This window comes from Camelus ferus, chromosome 35 (assembly GCF_009834535.1).
Source record: "Camelus ferus isolate YT-003-E chromosome 35, BCGSAC_Cfer_1.0, whole genome shotgun sequence".
Taxonomy (NCBI): domain Eukaryota; kingdom Metazoa; phylum Chordata; class Mammalia; order Artiodactyla; family Camelidae; genus Camelus; species Camelus ferus.
The window spans coordinates 18,629,688-18,654,758 of record NC_045730.1 but is presented as its reverse complement, the minus strand read 5'-3'; the positions used below and the strand labels follow the sequence as shown (position 1 = coordinate 18,654,758).

At 54.0% G+C, this 25,071-nt stretch overlaps 1 protein-coding gene and 1 long non-coding RNA gene across 2 annotated transcripts; one reads left to right on the top strand and one right to left on the bottom strand.

The window, feature by feature from the left end:
- The first annotated feature begins 15,609 nt into the window (after positions 1 to 15,609).
- On the top strand, positions 15,610 to 19,193 carry LOC116661530. The gene is made up of 2 exons (XR_004317415.1): positions 15,610 to 15,843; positions 18,822 to 19,193. It is a non-coding gene; the product is annotated as an uncharacterized LOC116661530 (long non-coding RNA).
- A 4,069-nt stretch (positions 19,194 to 23,262) lies between these two features.
- Positions 23,263 to 24,833, bottom strand: LOC116661446 (cold shock domain-containing protein E1-like). Its single transcript, XM_032473580.1, is given in 3 exon segments — positions 23,263 to 23,463; positions 23,465 to 23,987; positions 23,989 to 24,833. Coding segments are annotated over 3 exon segments (1,554 nt in total). The 5' UTR covers positions 24,819 to 24,833.
- Between the last annotated feature and the right edge of the window lie 238 nt (positions 24,834 to 25,071).

Genomic DNA, 25,071 nt, shown 5'->3' with positions numbered 1-25,071 from the left:
AACGAAGGAGATTGTTTTTTTGCATTTTCCTCTCTGAAGTACTTTTAAAGTAGGAGGTCTTTGGCATGTAATATAGATACCAACTTCTTTTCTCTCTCTTATTTTATAAAGCAATTGGACATAAGGTTTTCAGCATCAGAGGTGAGGCGGGCAAGGCCACCGTGATGAAGCCTGCAGGACCCAGAGACCCTCACCTGCTCTGACCCCCAGCACCCCCACCTGGCGTGGAGGTGAGGTTATCAGTACTGACGCTCCATAACCTGTCCCCTCACGTCAGTATATGCCTGTGCATTGATACCTTTAAGATGAGCCCAAATCCTTCTACCCACTCCCCAAAGTTCAGCAGGGTGGTGGGATTCTTTTTTTTAATGTGACTTGAGCAACAATTAGCTAATTCTTTCTCTTTAATGCTCGTTCATTATTAACCACGTTACCTAATTGAAGTTCTTGTGCCTGATGCGCCGTGAGGCCAAAGAAACTGAAACGTCAGAGTTTAGAGCAGAGAAAGGGTTATTGCAGGGCAGAGCAAGGAGGACGGGGTGGCTCATGGCCAAAAAAACCCTGCAGTCCCCAAAGGATTTCAGCAAAGCCTATTTAAAGGCCAGGGGAGGGGGAGGGGTCGCAGGGTACATGATCAGCTCATGCAGTCCTTTGATTGGTTGATGTGGAGGGAACAGTGCGGTCAACACTGTCAGCCTTCAGGCTCCAGAAGGTCTGGGGACCACATGCTCTCGATCAGCAAGTAGTTAATCTTCTCCCTTTGGTGGTGGTTTTTAGCATCTGAAACACTCAGGAAATATGAATGAGATACTATTATCTGGGCCCTTCAGGGAGGAGCTCCCGCAGAGGATCTAAGGGAGGGGTCTGTCCCGGGAGGGCCCCACAGGCTCCTGCTTGAATACAGCCAGTCAGAGCCCGACAGTGTTCATAAAACAATGTTAATTTGATGTCTCTGTCCTTCTCAAGGTCCTTGTCTTCCAGATGGGTGCCAGCCCCACCCCGGGGTCAGAAGGGAGGTGGCCACACGCCTCCTGCACTGAGCAGAGTTAGCCCGGACAGGCCTGGAGCTGGACAGGTCGTGCCGTCCATCATGCCCCCATGTCTGAGTGGGGGTGAAGGAACGTTCCAGGGTGACCATCAGTTCCAGCGTGTGGTCTGAACAGAGACTGCAGTACCACCTAACAGCCTGGGGCTGGAGAAAGGACCCTTACCGTCAACCAGGAGGGGGTCTGTGGGGGATGCGGGAAGGGAAGTCTGCTCAGGCCTCCCGCAGCCTGGAGAGCTGGGGTCCCCAAACCCTGAGGCTCTTGTTAAGCCCACCCCAGTTAGCAGCTCCCACCTCAGGAACCACCAGGCAAAACCTCCATGACCCGTGATCATCTGCCAGACCCGAAGCATGCCGAGCGCTGAGCCCGGGAGAGGTGGATGGGAGGGGTCAGAGGATGCAGAAGAGGAAGAAAAGTGGGTGGAGGAATTGAAGTCTCCAATGGGAACGGCCAGCCCAGAAGGACCTTCACAAGCCTGGCAGTGACCAGGCCGAGGGGCTGGACCAGGCAGGGCCCAGGCCGGGCCCAGGCCCCAGCCCCCCGCAGCTCCCCCCGCCCCTCACAGGGAGTCACCAGGGCGAACTCTGTGGGACTCAGCTCTGCTTTCTGAAACGAGAGAGACGCTCACACTGAACCTGATTCTCCATCTTGGTGCTTCAGTTGAAAAATCCCATTCCAACTTGAGAAGCCTGGCTGAATTTATGGCTGGAGAGGGCTGGATGAGGGGAGAACTGACCTGTTTGTGATGCCTGCGACCCTCCTCTGTCCCCGCCACCCCACAGCCCCGGCAAGGGAGCGGGGCTGAAATGCACCCTTATTACCCTGCTAGGGACCAGGGATATAAAACAGGATTTAAAGGCAATGCACTTCCTACCGGGCAGCCTTATCTGGATGAATTGCTCCAGCTTTTCAGCTGTGAGTGTGGATGGGAAAGATAATTACTGTCGCGTGTTACCTGAGATTACAGGGTTGTGTTCCAACTAATGATGCCACGAGAGCCAAGCGGCTGTTAATATTTAATCAGTCTCTCAGCCTAACAATTGGATAAATGAGGTGTGTAATTACATAATTATAAGAGACATTTCAGATAGGAAGGGCTGGTGCTGGTGTTCATTCTAAAGGTGAAAGCTGGTGGAAACAGACCCCCCAGGTCAGTTCAGAAATGTGACCAAAGGAGGCCCTTCAAGGGGAGGGGCTCCCTTCGGAAGTGGTCAACACAGATGGAAAATCTTTTCCAACGTGGACTTTCTCTCTTCCTTCCGAGCACCGTGTGTGGGACATCAGGCCAGATGTTTGGATGACATCACAGATAACCATCACTGGGGTATTTAATGGGACCCCGAGAGACAAGCTCCAGAGTTGTCTTAATTGCCTTTAAAAGGTGAGTGACGTTTAGTGGCCCTAAGTGCTGGTGGATTTTTGCTGTTTTATTTTTTAATTTTTGCTTGACATTTAGGAGAGACTGACCTAAAATTGGACAGTGAACCCCCATGTCACCCTCCTGGGGCTGCCACTCCCACCCTGGGTGGCACTTGTGTCTCCAGGGAGTGGCCTGCCTTGTCCCTGCTCCAGGATGCTGCGGCCATCACTGGGTGTGTGCCCCATCCCCCCGCGGGGCCCCAGCTTCTCTCCAGTGCTCGGGGCTCCTCAGTGGGAAACGCTGCTTTCATACTGGGGGGCCCGGCAACCAGTGAGAGAGGTATTCTTCCTCTACGGCCAGTGCCTGCACAGCACAGCCGAGGGCCCATTAAGGGCACCCAGCACATTTTCGCACCCAGACTGGAGCTGCGACCCATCAGAATGAAGGCTGTTCCGTGACGTGCTTCTGAGTGATGTGTGTGGACAAAGCCGAACCCCTCGAGGATCATTTGTCAACGTGGCAAAACCCCCCTCCCCATCCCTTTATCATGTTAGGAGTCGCCTGAATTTGCCAATGCCAGTGCCCAGCGGGGACTTCTAAGCTGCCAGGAACACCCCTCCCCCCACCCCCATCTGGCAGCCCAGCCTCCACTCCTCCTCCAGGCTTGGGACCCCCTGGCTCTGCCTGCCTTCTTCCTGGGCTGAAGGGGAGGATGATTCCAGAAGCCTCCTTTGCGCCTCACCTGTCTTGCCATGTCCCTCAGTATGTACCAGTGCCAGCAGGAAGCAGGGTCCCCCCTTGAGTGAGCCCTGGGGCCTCTCCCGAGAATGACACCACGACTCTGGGGGTGAGTGAGGACACAGAGGAGTCTGGAGGTCGTTCACTTTGTGATCCGAGACCAACCCTCTCTCAGGAGACTTCCCCAGCCTCTCTGGACAGAGGGTCCATCTCCCCTGGCCCTGGGACCCAGCTGCCTTTTCAGGGCTGAATGGCCTGTTAGAAAACTTTGGGCCTAGGAGCCAGACAGATCCGGGTTTGGATTCTGGCTCTGCCCCTCACTGTGGGCGGAACCAGAGGTGTGGGGGAGGCTTGCCTTCCCACGCCTTCATCTCTTCTGCCGTCGGATGGGCTGGTCCTCTCAATCAGAGGCTCGTGGGGAGGAAGGGAAGCCCAGCCCTGGGGCAGAACTCTGGAGATATGGGTTTTCTTCCCCTCCCTCTGGCTCGACTTACTTCCCGGTGCCACCGACTGAGTTTCTTCAAAGCAAGATCATATGCGTTTCAGCTCAGTAACGCCATTTGTGCCCACAGGAAGCTCTCGGTGAGCGCCGGCAAGAACTCTCAGTCATCTCGTTTTGTCCGGTGGCTCCTGTATCTTTCATAAAAACCAAAGCTTCATGTTTTACCATCTCTGCTTAAAAACAAAAAATTCCTGACGTGAACTCCCATATCCAACAGTTTGGTCAATAAATGGAACTGCAATGAATGTGGAAAGAAGTCACCCTCTCATAGGAGCCCCTACAGGTCCCTGGATGACCACCATGGCCCAGGCTCCGAGCAGACACACCCTAGATCCATCCTAAGTGGGTGGATCAGAAAAGTTGTCAGCCAGAATTGTTACCAAGTCCAAACTTGTTCTGCTCACCGAAAACAGGCCAGTAACTCAGGAGATGAGGTGTTGGGGCAAGGAAGAATGACTTTATTGGGAAAGCCAGCAGACCGAGAAGATGGGGGACTGATGTCCTAGAGAACCATCTTCCCCAAGTCAGAATTCAGGCTCCTTTTATACTAAAAAGGGGACGGCATGTGGTTGGTTGTTGCAAACTTCTTGGTGTCAGAATCCTTTGTTCTTGCAGCTGCCCACGTGGGGCAGGTTATGGTGTTCCTGTAAACCTCCCACAAGACAAGTGTTATTTTCTGTTGTGCAGTTTTTTTCTCTCTGTGAGTGGGAAAATGTTATACCTTTAGAGGTCAGAGCCTTGAGAATGGGCTGTCCTGTGTGTTTCAGGCTCTAGGCCATGTTCTCTTACCAAAGGAGCAGAACCAGCACGACTGAGCCCAGGGCACAGAGCACAGGGTTGGAGCTAAGGGAACAGGACCAACATGGAGTCGTGTTTGTTCCTCCCGGTTACAGTTCTAGAAAGTAGACTCCCTGAGGTTCTCTGCACAACGCTGAGCTTTTGAGGCATTCTCTACAGGAATTTACCGTTTTGAGGACGGCAATTTGAAGGAAATGTTGTGTTTCTCTGTGAACCTGTTGAAACCTTCGTCGTGCTTGCCGGGCTCATCTGTTACCGTGGCTGTTTGCACGTCCATCTCTGGCTGCAGGATCACAAGCTCCCAGTAGGTGCCTCTCTGCTTCTCTGTCGCTGGGTTTGGAGCCTGGCACATAGTAGGTGCTTTAATAGTGTCCGTTGACCAGATGATTGGGTTTACGGAGGTCTCAGATGACAGTGGCAGGTGGGAGAGGAGAGAGGGTTCACAGCAGTGCTTGAAGGGCTCGCCCCCTCCTGGAGAGAACCCTCCCAGGCCTAGGCCATCGGCCCCAGAAGCCGCTGGTGATGCTCAGTTCCCACCAGCAGGCCGAGCTGGCATCTCTGAGCTCCCTTCCTCACTCCCCTTGTCTTGTCCCCTCCTCCGTTCCCACTTCAAATCTACGTGCTCTTCCCTTCCACTTTGCGCTGGGCGCTGACCCTGCCACAGGATCCCGGCTGGCCGACGGGATGGACGACTGTTTTCCCCACCTCTTCCAGGCTGCCGGTTTGGGCGTCCTTTAAGGGCTGGGCATTGTTTGCCCATGGCTAGAAATGAAGGAGCCCCTTGGCAGTGAACTTCCTAATGGTCAGCATATTCATTGGACAGGATGCCAGGAACAGAAACTCAACTCAAACCGCCTCAAACCCCACATGAGGTGGCGGGGGGCAGGGGTTGCCCCACGCAACCGGAAAGCTCAGGCAGCTGCCTCCAGACGCCCGAGAGACGTTATCGAGGCTCCGTCACTCATTCCACTCTGGCTTTGTTGGGTTTATTCTCCAAACAGACTGCGTGTGGCCACCGGATGGAGGCCTGCCCACGCCTTGGAGCTCGCAGCTGCACAGAGCAGCCTCCCACCTTGGCCAGCAGAAGTCCGGGGGAGGCCCTGGGGCCAGGACCGGAGTTTGGGCTGTGTGCAGGCCCGGCCCAAGGTCTACATGTCTACTCTTGATGTGGGGCAGGATGGGGTGCGTAGAGAGCCCCCACCACCGAAAGCACCCAGGAACACCTGCTCTTCGGAGACGTGGGCTTTCCCGGGAACACGTGCTGGACACACAGAGTCAGAGGTCTGTTTCAGTAACAGGGTCGCCCAGGCACCTTCTTGCCTCATTGCATCTGGAACAGATTTCGGACAAGGATTTCCTCTCACCCAACCAAAGAGAATGCCGGGGACTCCTGTTGGAAGGCCCTGGCTGGGGTTCAGACGGCGGGGAGAGAAGGCATGATGACATGGGTCTCTCTTTACGACTGTGGCCACAGCTGTGGCGCCTCCCATCCTCCCAGGGCCCCAGGGCCCGAGTGACAGCCTCCACCTGGAGGAGGGGCCGGGCTGCGGGGGAATTTGGGAGCAGGGCCTGGGCCCGAGCCGCCTCCACTCCTGGGGCCCAGCCACAGCCTGAACAAAGCTCACCAGTCACATCCTTCTCTCTGATCAAAATATTTATCAGGCTTCTTCAAAGGCCACTCTGGCTCTGGAAATCTTTCCCGGCAACTTACATGGGGCCAAAACCTCTCATCACAGAGTCTTGCTCGGGGGCAGGGCTGCTCTGGGGCTTGGGTGCTGCCCCCCAGGGCAGAGCTGACAGCTGGGCCCCGGCGGGTGGCTTGGAGGTGCCACCTCCGAGGAAGTGGAGACCTCATGGGCCCGGTGGCGTGAGTGTCTGCCATATGCCACTTCCAGAACCAGCCACCCCAGATGCTTCCTCTCCTCTGAGCCTCACAATGGCCCTCCAAGGGGATGTCGTGGTCACCTGCCCCCAGATAAGGGACCAAGGCTCAGAGAGGTTGAGGAACTTACCTAAGGCCACACAGCTGGCAGGGGAAGAGGCAGAGCCGGGCGGAATTATTCAAAGAGCGATTTCCTGCTTGCGTTCCTCTTGCTACACCACCTCCGAGCCTGAATCTGGCCACTGGATTCTCCTGGAAAGTCCCCACAGCTCGGGCAGGGACCCGCTCCATCCTTCCTGGAGGACTGGATTCCACAGCTGAGGCCCTTCCCAAGTTGCTCCCCACCTGCTCTCCTCTCTCTTCCCTCACCTCCTCTCTGTGTCCCACACCCGCTTTCCCGCATCAGAGTCCTCGTCTTCTTTAGAGAATTTTAGACGTCAAGGGCTGGTGGTGGTGGTGTCTCTCAGCCCCACCATGACGGCAAGCCTGTCTCCTCACCTCAGACTGATGTCCTTGGACTCAATTCTCTCCAGATTTATCACCGACGTCTGATCCACAGCTGCAGCCACCCCCGGCCCCAGTGCCGCCCCCTAGCTCTTAAAAGATGTTTTACAAGCAAAATTTTCCAAGCAATCTAGAAAAATAGTAAACTCCTGGTCCCCAAAAGAATCTAGAAATTTTTATTCAGCTCTTTAGCAGAAAAATTTCACTTCCAGAGTGACATCATTTCTTTGGTGCTAAGAAAGCGGCACATTTGGTCAGCTTCACTTCTGCGTCCTGGGGTCTAGAAGGTTCCCAGCATAAAGCAGAACCTAATACGTATCTGCCGGGGAACAGAGGGACCTTATCTTGACTTGGGTCAAGTTCAACAGCCTCATGCGTGTGAGACGACGTCACACATTTGAGATGGGGCTCTCCACCCAAAATGCAGATGCCGCCTCTGAACTTGAGTGAATCAAAGAATGCTGTCTGCTTAATCTCCTGTAACAAACAAAGAGAGTTTGCTCATGAACTCTGGCCATCGGTCGTTGGCGTCGCTGTCCCCTTGTCCTGGGCGGGGGCAGATAAATGCACTTGGCAGAGAGGGACGGGCATCTGCTGAGCATCTGCAGAACTCCAGCAGGAGTTAATAAGCTGCACTAACAAAGTTAGTTCTGGGCCTTTTGCTTTAAAAGCATCATCAAGCTTTTGGGAGAAAAGACCCCAAACAGGAGGCAAATGCTCGTCTGGGAATTCCTCTTGAAATTCTCCAGGCGTTGGTCAACGATAAACACAGCCAAACAGTGAGTCGTTGCTCAAATGTGCTTTCTCCACCACGTCGTACACTGTTGTGTTGAACATTTCTGCTCTGGCTTCTTGGATTTTGTTCCTTAAAAAGATCCCCCCAAATATATTAATGGAGGCAAGACTCTGAATAAAAAGTTCAATCCAAAAGGGCATTTAATCAAAGGCAGTAGCTTTCTAGGTTGGGGAGGGAGGGCATATGCAGAGGAGGGGGAGGGGGACCGTGAACTTAGCTGGCAGGAGTAAACGAGATCGCTGCCCCCGCTCCTGTCAGGAAGAACGGAATGAGGGTGAAAGCAAGTTTTATTTTTTATTTTTGTAAGAACTAGTTTATCCCAAGTCTTGTAAAACGCTCCATACACACCCAGCAAAGTGAGTATCGCTTCTGTCCCCGGAAAGCACGCTGCGCTGAAGGCCGCTTGCGAGTAGCTTTCTAGAAACCACTGGAAGCAAGTTTTAAAACTGAATTCTCCCAACATGACTCTGGGGTCGTCGGCCTGATGCCAGTTTTCAGCTGTTTTTTTTTTTTTAACAGATGGCTGAATGGGAGCTCACAGCCCCAGTCTAATCTTCAAATGAAGGATGAGGACGTCTGACATATCATATGAGCACGAAGTTGAAAGGCGCTCTTCACCAAAACCTAGACAAATACCTGAATGCGTATTTTGGAAAGGGAGATGATGTCCAGTTGGTCTGTTTTATAATATGTCTGTGTGCGGGGAATGGGGGAGGAACCAGGATTTAAAAATACAGCCGTCTGCCTCAGAGACATGGGTTATAAAAGCATAGGTTTTTCTTTCAGGAGTCTCTGAAGTTGGAAAGTATGAATTACATAGACTCATTAAAACTTTTTATGTTAAATTCAAAGAGTAAAATTAGAAGCCATGTTAATGATCCCGCCAGCCATACAACAACTGGCCAGCAGATGCTGGAGCCTTATGGTTAAGAGATTACATGGTTTGAGGCGGCGATTTACTGGATGTGTCCCGGGCAGAGAGGACGTGCAGCAAACATGTTATCAGACACAGAAAATATGCCGCCCTGGACAAGGGACGTGCAAACCTGATGGCCCGCGATGCTTTCCAAGCTGTGCATTTTTCCACTAAACGGTTATTCCAGAGAGTTGGGGTTTTTTTTCTTTTCGTTAAGAATGAAGAGTTAATCTTATCCAAGTTCAGAGCCAGAAACCTGTCATATGAAATCCCAGCAAAGACCAACATTCTTTCCAGCTTCTTCACTTGCTGTGGGGCTGAGTTTTCCAGGGACCCACGAGCTGACTCGCTGTCAGGCAAAGCAGAGCTCTGCCATTCCAAGCTGGGGACGGCCCTCCTGGTGCATGGGTCTCTCTCAGGGGAAAGACGCCGCTTGCAGGGAGCAAATAAGGAAACCTGCCAGGCTGGGAGGGACTAGGGGCTGTCTTGGTTCAGGACACTGGGAGGTCCTAGTTTTGGTCTCCTGCAAAGGTGCCCAGCACACTGGTGTCCCAGGCGTCAAGCTTCAAGCCTGCAGATCTGACGCCTAGCCCTCCACACTGCAAACCTTCAGAATGAGAAAGAGCTGCAAGAGAGCTGTGAACGAAGGTGTGTCCACGGGATGGGGAGAGGATGCCACCAGGGTCCGCCATTGGGGGAATGTGTCCCGGGAGATGGCACACGCAGCCCTTTCCACTCTGTTCTCTTTCATGAGCAGGAGGGGACAGTGTGACACGATTCTGCTGGGTCTGAGCTTCCAAGCGCCTTTCTCTTGTCCACATGGCTTGCAGCAATTTAATTCTTTCTTTCAGGGACCCGGCAGGGCACCACTGTTTTTCTGGTTTCCAGGGTGTACCCTACGCATTACCCAGGGTGAACGGGGGATGAATCTACTTTGAAGCGTCCTTGTAGAAGACACAGCTGCCTGCCCTCGAAGGGAATGACAGATTCCAAGAAACTAATCACGAGGCAAAATCTGGGGGTCCACACCTTCCACTCATGCCCCCCCCCACACAGGCTCTGCTCAGGCTGGAAACACGCAAACGAGGAAGTGTGCCCAGGGGCCAGGTGGTGAGCGCCTCGCTCGCCTAACCAGCTTCTCATAAACACCCACTGTGTACCGGGTTCTGAGCCAGCCCCGGGGCGGAGAAGCAGGGCTGAGCCCTGCGCCCAGGAGCTCACGCACTGTCGGACGGGGAGACACACCTGACATCCGGGTCCCCGCTGCTCTGAGCTCTGGGGGAGGCAAGTGCTTGCCACCAGCCCATCTGAACTTACGGCCCTGGCCTGTCGCCTGCCAGCCCTTGGGTGGCCGACCTCCAACTACTCTGTCACCTGACTGCTTCTTGGGATAGTTCCTGGTCTCCAGGCTGCCCTAAGGTCCCAGCGGAAGAGGAGACAGTCCCTGTGTCTGGGTCACCACTCCCATTTCCCCAGTTGGCCTGCCTCCCTCTTCCCCTTGATGTCTGAAACCTAGAAGGCTGTGACTAAGTATAGCGGTGAGCCACCTGGGGATGCGGGAAATGCCGGGGGCCAGGTAACCACAGGTCTTCAGTTGAAAAGTTGTGACTTGTCACCACAAGAGACCCTGTATTTGAGAAGCACGTTTCTCCACCACGCCCAGGACGGGCCGGGTTTCCAGGTGGCAGAGCTGCACCTGCGCCTCCTCCGTGGCGGGCGGTAGGTGCCTATATGGAGAGGGACCGAAGTGGGCAAAAGTCCCCGCTCCCCCCACCGTGAGGGAGCAGAGTATGAGAGCAGAGACGTAAACCGTGCATTTTATTAGAAGGGAAACTGTCATGGAGAGAGAAGAATCAGGAAAGAGGGAGAGGACGCATTGCAGGGCCAGGTGGGGAGGTCATTATAAAGAGGGACCCATGGTGGTGGCAGTTAGAGCAGGAATTTGGAGGTGAGGAAGCAGCCATTCAGTTATCTGGGAGGTGCATTCCCAGTGGAAGAACAAAGGTGAGAGGTTGGAGCCTCCTGGAGTCAGCAAGGGGCTGACGTGGCCAGAAGGAGGAGGGCGGAGAGCGCAGGATGTGAGGCCAGAGGCACAGCCGGTCAATGTCATGGTCATGGGCCTTCTGCTCTGAGCAGATGGGGCCTGGGGGCTCCGCCCGCAGCAGGACGCACAGGGTGAGGGCTCGCTCTGCAGAGCAGGAAGCAAGGGCAGGAGCCACAGCCACGATCCAGGCAAGAGGGCTCCTGATCTATTCGTGGTGGACTGGGTGTGACCTGTGGAAGCAGGAAGGAAATCAGGGACAACGTCAAGTGTGCTGGCCTGGGTGCCGGGGTGGGTGAAGTTGGCATCAGGGAGCAGGCCTGGTATAGGGGCAATCGGAGTGAAGTTTGAGACACGCATTAAATACCCAGGTGAGGATGTCAGGTGGGAGGGGTTTAGAGGAGGGGGCAGGCTGCAGACAGGAGGCTGGGATCACCAGCACAGAGATGCTTCTCCAGCACCGAGGGGCACTGACCAGCTCGCGGGGGAATGGGGCGTGGCTAAAAGGGGCCCGAGGCTGAGTCCTGCAGGCAGGTGAGGTTAGACCCACTTCACCTCCCAGATCCAGAGGAGTCTCTTATTCAAGCTGCGTAAGGGGGTCTGCTTGGCCCTGTCCCAGCCCCTGTGGCCTCAGGAGACAGGCCCCTAGCCCACGTCATCTGGTCTCTCGGGGTTTTCCAGGCCAGGAGCATCAGTGGTGTCGCTGAGGGCCACACGAAGCCAGGTGACCCACACGACCCCCCAGTGCCACCGACCAGACAGCAGACAATCTGCTCAGTGTGGCCCCAGCCTGGCCTGGGCTCCAGGAACCAAGGACAGGTCAGTAACTGCACGATTCTGCACAAAACGGTCCTGATATGTCCTGGGGCTTATGAGCAGCAGGTCAAACTGGCCTCCCACCAAACCCCAAACCCACTCCCTCTCCTGGACCAAACCCCAGGATGAAGGTTCCAGAAGGTTCCTCAGCCCGTGCCCCACTCCTGGCCTCTTCCACAGAGTAGCTGGGAGTTCCGGTGACATTCCCAGGTTGAGCTTCCTCAGGCAGGAAGTCACATTTCCAGAACCCAGGCGCCTGGAGATCCCTCTCGATTTTTTGATTCCCGTATTATTCTAGAGGAAACCCGGCCCCCTTGATTCACTCGAAAAGTATTGACTGTAGAAATCTACACATGTGGTGTTTTTTGTTTCTGTTTGTTTGTTTGTTTGTTTTTGAGCATATCATTAGATTTTTTTTTAATCTCATTTGGGCCAATTTCTTTTTTAAAAAAATTTTTTTTGAATTATAGTTGCTTCTTTGCAGTTTTTAAAATTTGTTTTGAGGGGAGGTAGTTAGGTTTGCTCACTTACTTATTTCTTGATGGAGGTACTGGGGCTTGGTCCCGGGGCCTTGTTCAGGCCAAACACGTGCTCTGCCACCAAGAGTGTGATCAGAAAGTCTGCAGGTTCTGAGTTTTTTCTGGGGGAGGCAGTGAGTGGCCTCCCTGGGAAAGGGTTTGAAAGCCCAGCTCCCAACTTGCTTGCCTCTAAGCAACGCCTTACTCTCCTCATCTATGAAATGGGAGTAATAACCATCCCCGGCTCACGGGGTCAGATGAGCTAATAATTGTCAAGTTCTTAGAATAGTGCCTTACCCAGAGTGAGCCCTCACTGACCCCAGTGGCCATTATTACTCCCTGCAGGAGCGTGACAAATGGACAGAGCCCTCTCGCCTGGACCAGGTTGGAGCTGTAATCAGAAAATAGAAAGTTTTACATTATTTAAGCTTCTGCACAGGCCAGGGCCCGTGTCACATTGATCCGCAGCGTTCAGGGGTCAAACAGGGACATCTCTGGAGTGACTGGAGTTTCTCTCTCTTACACGTTCAACACAGCCTCGCCGGGTGGGCTGGGAGCGGTACGCATGAGAACCAGCTTGTCCCAAGAATGAAATCGAGGTTTGGAACCCAAAGGGACAGAAGCCAGATCGTAAGGCAGCCAGACGGGCAGAAAGCTGTCCCCATTGTGGCATTTTCTTTCCATCCGCAGACTTTCTTGTGTGTCCTCAGGCGTCTGTCTCTGCTGGGGACCATCAGGCTTTGCCGGGAGAGGTGCAGATGTGGAGGCTGGGTTCCTGAGACTCGGGGGGCACACGTTAATTGCTCTGGTTTTGACAAGCAGCTGAGCTTCTGTCCCCCTGGTTGCTGGCTGGAGGGGACCTAGTGGGGCCGGGGATGCAGGCTGAGTCCATGACCCTATGGCCACACCTCCCTGGCCGCAGGCAGCAGCTCCCTCACACAGTCGGGAGACCTTCCTTCTTGCGGGGAGCCCTGAATTTTCCTGGGCATCTATACCTGCTGTCACCAGTGGTCTGCTCACAGTGGTGTTTCTGCTCCCACCTCAGGACATCAGCAGCCAAGCATTTGCTGGAGCCTCTGGGGCCCCCGGCTTCAGCCTCCACTGAGGCAAGAACACCCAGGAAAGCACAGATTTGAGGTCCTAGTTCATACTTGTCCTAACAAGTGTTAAAACACAAACATAACTATTAAAATAAAAAATGCTCATCTGGGTGACACCAAGGTCACCCAGCTTGCCTTGAATGGACTGTCCTCATGCCTTGGGATGGGCCATATGGGAGGCTTTCCCTGAGGACCCAGGAGGGTCCTTAGACTCATCAGAGAACCCATTTCAGACATTTGTAAACTGAGGCTCTGGGACAGTAGAAGCATCCTCGATGCAGAACAGCTGACGCCCTGCTGCGCCCACCCACCCCTCCCAGAAGGTGCTCCTGGACCCCTTGCCTTCTCCGGGATCCCAGCCCCAGTGGCCTCTCTCCCACTCTCCCTGATCTCTCAGAGCTCTGCACAGCCTCTGGCTTGGGCATCTACTCCTGGCTGCCCCCCAGACTGTCTTCCTATGATCCCCCAACCTCTAGGCTAAGCCCCAGAGGCCATCCTAGAGACACAAAGGGAAATGAAACCCAGTTCCAGCCTTGCACCAGCAACACGTGGCCCCTGGGGTGACCCTTTGGCCTCAGGTTCCGCCACCACAGTCAGGGCTGCCCGGAGTCTCAGGCAGGACCTTCCTGGAATTGTAACTCCAGAGGCGGGAAGCCCTGGTGTCCAGCGAAGGGAACCAGACCACGAGGGAAGATGTCGGCCCAGCATTGGGGATTTCATTTGATGCTATAGAGCTTGGCTCTGTCTGCTGTTCCCAGAAGTGGGGTTCCGTGGAATGCTGGTGTTCCTTGAGATGTCCTGTAAAAGCAGGCTCTGTGATCAAGGAAATTTGGGCAATACAGCAGACTCTAATTGCCCTTCGGAGCTTTGGACCCTGTTAGCTTATAAAGGACTCCCAGTAATCCTAGAGCCGAGAAATTTGTTCAGCCCAGCGTGTTCCCATCACCTCTGATCCCAGAATCCTTTCCTTGAAGACCACAGTGGAGAGGATCATGGCGGGGGAGGGTAGAGCTCAGTGGTAGAGTGCGTGCTTAGCATATGTGATCTTCCGGGTTCAATCCCCAGTACCTCCATTAAAAAACAAAACAAAACACTGAGTTATGGTAAGGTCCTTCCAGCTCAAATATCTTTTTTCCTCTGATCTGGTGGCGAGCTCTCAAAATTTGGGACAGAGCGACTGATCTTTCAGTGATGGTAACAATTTCTGATAATTGCTGGTTAGAAGCCTTCTTTCCTCTTTCTTCCGTAAGAAACTGAACCACCGGGGGAAAAATAAATTTCTGGCTTCAAATGGAAGTAAACAGCTGGAGCTGATGAATTCCAGAAGCAAGTGTTCCTATAAGCATCCATGAGAGAGTGGGACAGGGAGACAGGGATGCCACGAAGCCTGTGTAAATATAATTACTCCTGAGTGGAGCAACTCCAGCATTTTCCACCGGGTCGCAGGGAGGTCACTGGGAGGCCAGCTGTCCAAATATGGCTGCTGATTCCTCTGGGTCAGCAGTGTATTAAAAAAGGGATCTTTGGGAGAGAAGTTTCTTGCCACATCCTAGTAAGTATCTCCAAATGTATGAGATCTTACGTTTAGGGCTGTGGTTTCCGAACCTTTTTCCAAAGCATGAAAAGCCCCTTTTCCAGGGGAAATCTTACTCAAAACCCCTTCCCATAACCTCAGGCCAGCCTCTGAGGCCGCCTCAGGAAACCCCAGGAATCCAGGCTGAAAACTCACGGTCCGGGGCCTTGGGGCCCAGAGCGCAGGCCTCAGACTAGAAACTTCTGGAACCTGGGTGCTTGTTAGGCATGCAGCCGCTGGGCCCCACCCAGACCCACCCAACCCGAGGCTCTCCGGCCTCAGACCATCTCCGGAGGGGATTCGTGTACATCACCGTTTACAAGGCCCGTGGTGGTGGGAGGGGGCTTGAGGCCCGAAGATTGCTCCCTCTGTTGGATCGTTCTAAATGCCTGCACGAGGCGTCTTGCAAATGAGTCTGGAAATTTCGGCTCCCCACGCAGGTACCGCCCCAAGTAGGGTAACCCAGGACAGCCCTGTCACCGGCCTGACGCTCCTCGTCTGTCAGGTCAAATGTGTGCCCCTCCCTGAGCTCATGGAAACCGCAAGAGAGAAGAAGTGAGGGCGGCCCAGAAAGAGGCAGGAGAGGAGAGAGCAAAATGGTGAAAATAGAAACTGTGATTCCAATTTCTAAATTCCAAGCCCTGGAATTTACCAGAGTTCCAGGGCTTGCGCCCAGCACTCCCGCCACCCCTCTGGGTGGCCTCAGGCAGGTGAACGAAGGCGCCGTCCCATTTATCTCCACTGTCAGAGAGGGGCAGGGGATGATGGCGAGGAGGCGGGGGTGCTGGTGGTGCCCTGAGATGACTGGCAGGCAGGAGGCACCCAGAGCCGCCCAGGTGCCCAGGACGTATCCATCCCGAGTCAGGAGGCCTGGACCCCGGCCCCGGGTGGCCCCTCTGCTGGGTGGTGCTGGCCCCAGAGGCCTTTCTGCGGCGTACTAGGAGCCTCTGCAGCCTCTCTGGTTTCTTGGCACCTCAGACCACTTGATCTCAGTCCAGCGATTTGCTCTTATAAACAAGAGAGGGAAAAAAATAGAAGGGTTGTAGAGAACTGACACAGAGAATTAGGTCGCCCTGGAAATGCTAAGACATCAGCAGAGCGCTTGATGAGCAGGACTCCGCTTGGTGACCTCTGACAGCCTCCGAGGGCAGAGAAGGCAAGACAGGACAGGCAGGCCAGTGGAGGTCAAGGCGGACCACCCTCTGACCTCTGCCTTCCTGCTGCAGAGGGCGAGCCAGCGGCCCACCCCGATGGTGAGTGCCTGGGACCTGGGATCTGGGAGTCTGGGATCCTGACACCCGAAGCAGGCTGCCCCTCCTTGGGCAGGTCAGCATCTCGCTCTTCTAGGAGCAGGATGCCAAGCTGCCCTCCCCTCCTTCCAGAACCCCGTGGTCCAACTTCTGTTCCCTCGGTTCTGGTGCCGACGTCGTGTTCACGGGGCTGGAGCTGTCACCACCATTGGCCCTGCAAAAATGCCTCAAATGATGAAAGCTGGTCTTCCACTCTACTGTAAGCCTTGAAGCCACTTAGAAGACTATTTTTACTCTAAATGCCTCTTTGCATAGACAGTCACCAGCCGTGGGAACACACTTACACCTTGGAGCAGCAGAATGCATTTTAATTGCTTTAATAAGAGCTGGGAGAATGAGCAGAGAGGGAAGGCCCTCTCCTGCTCAGTTAAAGGTGGCTGGAGGAGCCTGGGGCAATGGACCACCTGTCTCCTGGAGCCGGGGCGGCAGGGAAAAGGGGGCTGCCACCCATCCTGGGGGAGGAGGGAGGGCCTGGAAGGAAAGGGAGCTTATAGGTGGTGACTGGATTTAACTAAAGAAAGAAGGAAATGGAAGAAGCCTTGTGATGCGGTGAAGTGAGCACTGATCCTGAGATTAGTTTTGAGGCAAGTTATTTATCGATTTCCCCATCTGTAAAATGGGTGCAATGATATAACTCTATTCATGTGATGAAGATAAAAAAAAAAAAAGAGGTTTCCACATCCATTAAGCACCACGCAGCATACGGTCTCTGCTGTCGATCAGGCACTGACTACGAGACGGGCCCCGAAAGGGAGGCAGTGATCGCTGTGCCCATTTTACAGATGAGAAAAGCAAGGAGGTTAACTAACTTGCCCAGGGTCGTGTGGCTGGCAGGCAGGGGAGCTGGGCTTCAGATACAGGACTGCTTGTCTGTGTCTTCACCTCAGGAAACATGCGTGGCTGCGATGCTTCCTGGGGACTGGGCAATGGGACAAACCCACATGCCTGAAACAGCAGCCTGAGTCCATGAAACAGCTCCTCTTCCGCTCAGCTGCACCCCAGTGTGTGCCCCCGCCCCAGTGTGCACCACGCTGGAAGGGGTGGGGCTCTTTTGTCATCCCAGTGCCAGCCCTGAGTCAGAATGGCAAGGAGCTGACTTGCAAAAGTCCTTCTTCAGAATCCTGTGCCCCAGGTTTGGTTAGATGTTGAGGGGGGTGTGGTGGAGGCGGAGGACCAGAACATGCTCTGGCTGGCAGCAGGCTCCTGTGTGGGTCTACACTTCCAGAGGAGAGAGTGTAGACCTCCCTCACTGGGACTCGTCACAGTGACTCAGGTCAGTCCCGAAGTGCCCACTGAAACCCACTCCTTCCAAGGGGGCTTCGCATGAAGAGCTTCCCATCCCCATTCTCGGTGTGGAGATGTCAGGAAGCCACCTCCATCCAGGTGCCTGCTCTCCAGGGGACACACCCCTGTCCCCTTGTCCATGGGGCGGATAAGGCCGAGCCCTCAAAGCTTCCAGCCTCCTGCACCCAGAGCCCCTCCCCTGGTTCCGTCCACCCCGCGTCTGTTCCCGGTCCTCACCAGCATGTGACAGCAACAGGACAACCCATTCTCTGCCTCCACCAAGAAAGAGAGCATCCCAGGTGGTGGGAAGGCGGGAGCACGGGGGTCCTGCAGGCAAAACCCTTGACAGCACCCGTTCCCAGGAGAGCTGAAGAGGGAGGGGTCTGTTGTCACTGGGTTCATGCTCCAGGGATGAAGATGGGTTCTCTGTAACTGTCCACATGACATTGCTGCTACTTCATCTGCATTTTTGGGCCCCAAATGCCTCCTTGAAATCCTAAAAACCTGGAAAGCCATCAGCCATTCCCCTTCTGAGCCAGTGGGAGCACCAGAGAACAAAGCCGCCAGCCAGACCCCCTGCTCCATGGTGCATGGGATGTGTGACTTCAGGTTTGCTGTGTACCTTCAGTGGGAGGGAGTGATGCTGGGTGAGGCACAGAGAGGAATCCAGTCCAGCTGGACCCAAAAGCCCCAGCCCTCTGCCCTCACCTCCAGCCCCTCGTTCCTGGGCCTCCTGTCTGTCTACTGAGTGCCATCAGGTCCAGGCCAGATGAGGAGGGGAGGGGTTGGCTCTGTCCCCTGGAGGGAGGACGGCTCTTGCCTCCTCTCCCTCCCTCTGCTCTCCCCTTATGAAAATACAGTTACGTAACTAACAAGTCAGATGGGTTCCCTGCGGTGCGTCTGCTGGTCCTGCACCCTCCCAGAGCCGGGGGTCCCACAGAGGTCTGAGCAGGGCCAGCGCCTGGCCAGGACTCTGGGACCAGGCTTGGGGGAAGTCTAGAAGGAACCCTATGTCCCCCCACCCCGTATTCATGTTCCTAAGCTTTCTGGGAGAAATTGCTCTCAAACTGAAGGCTGGAAGGAAGGGGTCAGAGGGAAGCAAGTGGAAACCAGGAGAAGAAGCCTCAGGAAGGAAGGCGGGCTGGGTCAAACTGAGCTAACTCCTGTCTCGTTCGAGGCAGATCCCGTGCGCTGGCCACCTGCCAGTTGGTTTTCTTCCCTGGTGGAGACGCTGGGTCTCTGCGAGGGACACAGAGCCTGGATTCTCCTGGGGGAAATGAGGGAGGAAATGTATGAGACACATCTTCTCTTCAGAACATTCTGAGCTGTTCAACCCCAGATCCCAGAGCATGAGATGTTCATCCCTAATTTGAACGCAGACCCCTGGGTAACAGCACAGTCTCCCACACTTGGATCATGTTTCCTTTATGGGGTTGGGAAGGGCAAAGGAAGACAGGCCCAGCCCCATTCCTCTGGTGTCTGCCCAGTGTCACCGACAGGCTGGGGTTCTTTGATTAAATCATAACCTCCTCACTTGGCTTCTTGGCATCGGGGAGGGACATGGGTCAGGCTGCTCATGCGATATCTGTGACTTCACGATTGTTTGCATTTCTCTTCTGTTGTTTATTACCAAACAGCTGGAGGCCCGAGAGGGAGTTTGCCAAACCGGGATGTCCGCGGATGTTCTCAGGGGCTGACACCATCCTGGCAGGCAGCCCTGGGACCAGGGGGAGGACCAGGGGCCGCAATGTTGGTGTTTGTGGGACTTGAGTTCATCTCACAAGGAGCCATGAGGGCCTTTCTCAGGCCTCTTCCGTGGCCTCTGAGGATGGAGCTGGGTCCACCTTCTCGTCTCCCTCCCACCACACCTGTGCCAAATCCCCTCCTCCGGGGACCGTCTCTGCCATGTCCATGCACCATACATGACAGTCTGCTACCCACTCGATCTTTTTCCCTTAAATGGGCTCACGTTTTACTTCGATGGATTCGTTAACAATTACTGCACTAAATGAGGAGAGTGGTCTCATTCGTGAGACGCAGGAGTGAACATAAAACATGTCCTCAGAAGGTTGCTGCTGCCTGCAGGCCTGCTCTCTGCTCCTTGGGGAGGGGGGAATGTCATGTGGGGAAGGGGTGCAGGGACCTGCAACGTGTCAGGGCTCCCTCTGACGTCACCGGGTGGGGCGGAAGAGGATGGGGATGGGGGTGTCTCTCGCCGGGGGTGCAGAATCACTTGGCTGGTCTCTGGACTGTGATGCTGGGATGATCCCCACCATAATCCGGCCCCTCCCTTGCCGCCTCATGTCACAGTGCTGTGGCCTTGGGACCTCTGGGTGGTCCAGCTCCATGTCATCATTGAGTCCTCATCACAGCGCACCTCCCTGCAGCATCCGATTCCCCTTCCCTCCAGGAAAGCTCTTCCTTGGCCCTGGCACCATGGCCCTGCCTTCTAGATTATTCCTCCTGTTCAGCCCCGTTCAGAATTCCTCCCTCTCTCCCCATCATTTGTATGCCAGTGCAGTGAATGGCCAAGAGCCATTTAGACATCTCTGGTCAAGAGGACCAGGGGGCTGCCTCACTACCCCAGCATCCTTGGACGTCACTCCAGGCCAGGGACCCGAGCATTGCTGGGCAGGGGCAGGGAGTGTCTGGGGGGACCCAGAGCCTGCAGCCAGGTCGGCGTGGAAATGTTGCAGAAAAATGTGTTACAGCTCGGTATTATAGCTCGGTGTTACAGCTCAGTTGTGACAGCAACCTGGATCCAGGAGAGAGACCAAGCAGCACTCGGAGAGTTGGAGAACTCAGGTTTAGTTGGAGAACTCAGGTTTATTACGCCAGCAGACCCAGAAGAGTTAACACTCCAAGTTCTGGACCCCGTCTGCAGGTTTACACAGGCCTTTATAGGCTGCCAGTTTTACACTTTGCAAGATCATATGCAAATAAAGTGTAACAGAAGTTGACCAACCAGGAACAAGCTTTGTAGAAATAGACCAATCAAGAGTGAGATAAATAACCAATCAGGAGTGAAGGAAATAACCAATCAGAGTGAGCTCAGGGAACCAATAGAATTTTAGGGGTAAGTAAGCCGTTTCAGAGGCAAAAAGTGAGATAGAGCCTCTGGGCCAGGGAACCGGATGGTGCCAGCATGAGAGTAGTGGCCCTGCTTGGGGGGTCCTGCCAGTCTTTTTATAGGGCTTCCCACCTCAGTACCAGCTGACAATAATCAGGGCCTGGCCTTGTTGCTTCCAGGTCACTGGACACTTGATGCCTAAAGGACAGTCAGAGCCTGTCAGGGTCAGTGCGGCTGTCAGCGCAGCCGGTGACCCCAGCCCCTGTGTCTCTCCCACCCACCCACAGATTTTGGGGCCACTAATTGCTACTGAGACCTTACCTGGGGTGAGGAGGGCCCCTTGGCACCTGTTTCTTGTTTCTCAGAGGCTTAATCCTCATGTCGGGGACACCAGAGATGGTGCCACTTCACTGGGTCCTGTTTGTGACTGTGCTGGGTGTGACTGTCCTGGGTGTGACTGCAGTATTTTTGCTCCGATGGGCAGGAAGAGCCCAAACCTTGTGTCCTGTGCCTCTTAGGGTGGGAGATGCAGGGAAACAGAACTCACCGTGGTCCCCGTCGCGGGGGAGCCCAGTGATGGTGGAACTGCGGGTGCTGCTGCAGTGCTGAGCGACCACCTGCCCCCACGGCTGCCCATCCCGGGCCTGTTGCTAGCCCGTCCCGGGGACGGCAGGCTGACCCTGGCCGCCAGGCTGCGCACCTCCAGGGCTAGGCGCACTCCTCGTGGCGAGAACAGATGAATCCAGCACGTCTGGTGTTTTCACCCCTACTGAAGTGTGAGCACGCTTAGCTGAGACCAGGATGCTGAGTAATGAGATGAACTCCACTTTGCCTTATCCGACAGGTCCTTTTGCTACGCTGTCCTGCCCTGGGCCCCAGGCATCCTCAGAGCAGAGAGGGAACAAAGGCCAGGTCTGGAGATACAGTTCTTTGTTTGAAACAGAGACTTGGGTGGGGGGGGGGGTGGAAAACAGTATTTTTCCCCACCAGGCATGGCACAGGCCTGGCATGGGGCCTGGAGGGACCCACTAAGTGCTGGGATCCTGAAGTCTATGTGGCAGGGAGCTGGGGGGCTCTGAGGATGGAGGTCTCCCCTCACCACCACCTCCCCTTCGGTGCTGCCAGCCCAGCCTATGCCCAGGTGCCCAGCCTTGCTGGGGGCCACTGGGTGGACACAGGGTGGCCCCCAGGATGGTGGGACTGGGTTGTGCCAACCTGGGCTACCGACAAAGGAAGGCCAACACGACCCTCAGTGGCCTGACTCATCATCACGGGACTTCAATACGCAGCTCCTTGACAGAAAACACAGAAACGGTGACTTGGCTCTATTTCAACAGATCATGTCACCCTTTGCCCTTGGAGATGTTACAAGGCCGTCAGGCACAAGGTCCAGAGTCTAGTTTTACGAGTTGGTTGCTTAGAAGTGCGACTGTGTGTTGAATCAGTGGATGCACAAATCTTTGGAGGAGTCAGAGGTTAGGAAAAAAGATTAAAGCAACTATAAAACCACAAACTGTGTACAAAATATATTATGGACTTTAATTGACAGGTTGTTCTTTTTTTGTTTTTGTTTTTTGTATTTTTCTGCCTCATACAGCTTGAGGCAGTGGTTTCCAGAAGAGTCTGTAGTTTGGATTTAAAGTGACCTTGTAGAAATACTCCATTATCAAAGATTCTGTCAGTCAGAGTGCTGGCAGGGCCCCAGGAGGCTGGTCCTCTGGGTGACTCAGGCAGGGGCTGGGCCCGGACCAGGATCTCCTGGAGTCCACCCTGCATGGGGACAGGGCTGGCCAGGGTCAGCCCAGGGGCTGAAAATTCTTAAGTCCAAGTCCTCACTTGTCTCTCATCTGCCTGCCTGACTTTGCAATTAAGAAACTGAGTCCTAGGGGCTTATCTGCTGCTCTTTTTTGTTTCCTCCTAAAGAGTTTGCATTTGGCGCAGGCCGTAGACACAGGCTCCTCCCCACCCTGACCTCCGGAGTCCTGGGTGGCTCTGGTCACGCAGCCCAGCACTGGGAGGCCAGACGGGGCGGGAGGCCTCCGTGGGTGGAGACGGCACTTTACATTCTGGACTCCTCCTCCCCGTTTTTCGTGGGCGCTGAGAGCCCATAGGCCGTGGGTGCTGTGGCCTGGCCTCCTGCGAGTGTCTCATTTCGCACTCAGTGGGTGAGCTCCATAGAGCCAGAACCCAGCCTCATGGCCCCTTGCTTTGCCCTCGTATTATTAAGAAGATTCAATACGTCGTCTGGATTGAATGGAATGTCCCAGACCGAGTATTCTGACCTCAGACACCTGGGCCTGGAGGAGGGCCACAAGAACAGCCAAAATCTATGGGAAAGGTGCTGGCCACAAACTTGCCATTTGAGTCTTAATCAGGACAGCATCCACTCAAAGACAGCATCCTTTAAAGACAGCATCCCTTGGCCCAGGTGCCGCCATCTTGTCAGGCCTCACACTCAGGGAAGGGGTCTTCAGTGCCCATTTCCACCCACACGGGTACCCCTGCAGCCCTTCAGCTCCAGGCCGAGCTGTGACCCCAGCGCGGCTTGGAATTCAAAGCCAGTTCTTTCCTGAGCATGAAGGTCGCAGAAACCTCAGTGCAGAGAGGGCCCAAGAGTTCGCTGAGTCTTGAGACGCTGAGCCCACCTGGCCTCTGTATGTGCTTCCCACCTGGAGTCGCGGGCTGGGGCTGCTGTAACTGAGAGAAAACAAACAAAGAACATCTCCCTACTCTGGATGCGCGGGTCTAAAAGCAGGGTGTCTGCAGGGCTGGCTCCTCCGAGGGCTGATGGGGAGACTGTCTCAGGCCTCGGCCCTGTCTTTCTGGTGCTTGGCTGGCAGGCTTTGGATAGTCCTTGGCCATAATCCTTGGCTCACAGCAGCATCACCCCCATCTCCGCCTTCATGCTCACGTGGTGGTCTTGTGTGCGTGTCTGTGTCCAAATCTCCCCTTCTTTTAAGGGCCCAGCCATATTGGATTGGATCCCACCCTAATGAACGCATCTTTACTTAACCAACTGCATCAGCAACAAGCCATTTCCAAAGAAGGCCGTGTTCTGTGGATCTCAGGGGTTGGGACTTCAACATTGGAGCTAGTAGCTCAATGCCATCCTGAACTTTCACATGGAAAAAGAGCTTCTTGCTATCTCCTACTTCATAGTTAATGAAGCCAAACTGATCTTTCACACACTCCACTGTGGCCCTACGTACGCAAGGGTGTGATGTCATAGGCCATAGTCTGTGCACTTCGGCCCAGGACACATAACTGGAACTTGACACTCTCCCCCTTTTGTAGGCAGTCCCCTTTGTTGGCCATCCCAACTATGCCAAACGGATAGACTTCACCTTTCATATCCCCTTCCTCCACGATCTCGATCATTCCTTGGTACTCAGTCTGTGTTGGATCAACACTTCTCAAGGGGTGAATGACTTTACCAGAGTAGATGGTGGGATCAGCTTCCTCAGTAATGCCATTCACTGAGTGGGTTTTGTTCACTTTTTCTGCACTGACTTTGTTGCCTTTGCCTTTGGACAGGCTGTACTCGACCATGTCCCCCAGTTCCAGGCTATCAATATCACCAGAGAACTCACTGTAATGGAAAAAGATTTCCTTATCATGATTGGCTGTTTCAATAAATCCAAAATTATCCTTCAGAGTGACCACATAACCCAAGAGCCTCTTGGAGTTGGAATTACGACCTAAGAGTCGTACACAAGTTGCAGTCTGCTGTCCAAGCCTGTTTGTCACTAATACTAAATTCAACCTTGTCTCCTATTTCAGGAGAAGTAGATCCTTCCACATCCTTGGCTCGAAAAGCAATAGTCAATTTCACCCCACAGGCATCATAAGCAATAATACCATTCTCAGCCTCCTTTTCTTTGCCTTTATTTGGGCTAGGGGTTTTAGGATTGGAAAAAGTGGCTTCTTTTTCTACAGTGCCCAGAAAACGATGTTCTGAATGGGAGTGGAACGAAACCGTGCCCTTGGGAAGTTTTTTAATTCTAATAGCATGATTTCTTTGGTCAGAGAGCATATCAGGAACCACAGTAAACTCTACTTCATCTGCAATATGGAGCTGGTTACCATCCAGAATTTCACTGAAGTGGAAGAACATACGAGCATCACGATCCACACACTTGATGAAACCAAAACCATCTCTCATGGCAGCAATCACACCCATTTCTCTGGCTTCGTTAGTGAACTGAAATGTATTTGACAGAACTTCTATGTTGGTTGCTCGCTCTAATTTGTCACGATGATCTGTTGAAATATTAAACCTAACATGGTCGCCTTCCCCCAGGGTCACCTTGGATTTCATATCTTTGTCTCCAAAGGGAAGTTCTTTAGGAATCACAAAATCAACTTTGATGTGTCCTGGCAATGGGTCATTCTGGCTTTTACTGGGTAGTTTTGGGATAACTTTGGTTACAGTTCCTTCAAAATGTTCAATGCTGATATCTTCAAAAATAACTGTTCCTTGAGGCAATAGTCTGACATCAGTTGCAATTTCTTTACCATTTCTGTCCTTGATTGTGAATTCCACGTCATCTCGTCTTGAATTCATCTGCGCACAGTGTCACGCACCACATGATGGGGAGAAGGTTGAACACGCTGCTGTTCCCGCAGAGTAAGCAGTCCTTGTAAAGCCGGACTGCGTAGGGTGCTTTGCGATACGGATTCCCCCCCAACCCCGAGTTATTAGAATATGTTCAGTCAGCACATTCGGGCTGTGTCTCAGCAACACATCAAGTGAACGTCTCAGGCTGTGGGCAGGACCTCAGTTTGTCTTGGAAGGTAGGGCTGAGGGAAGCAGGGAG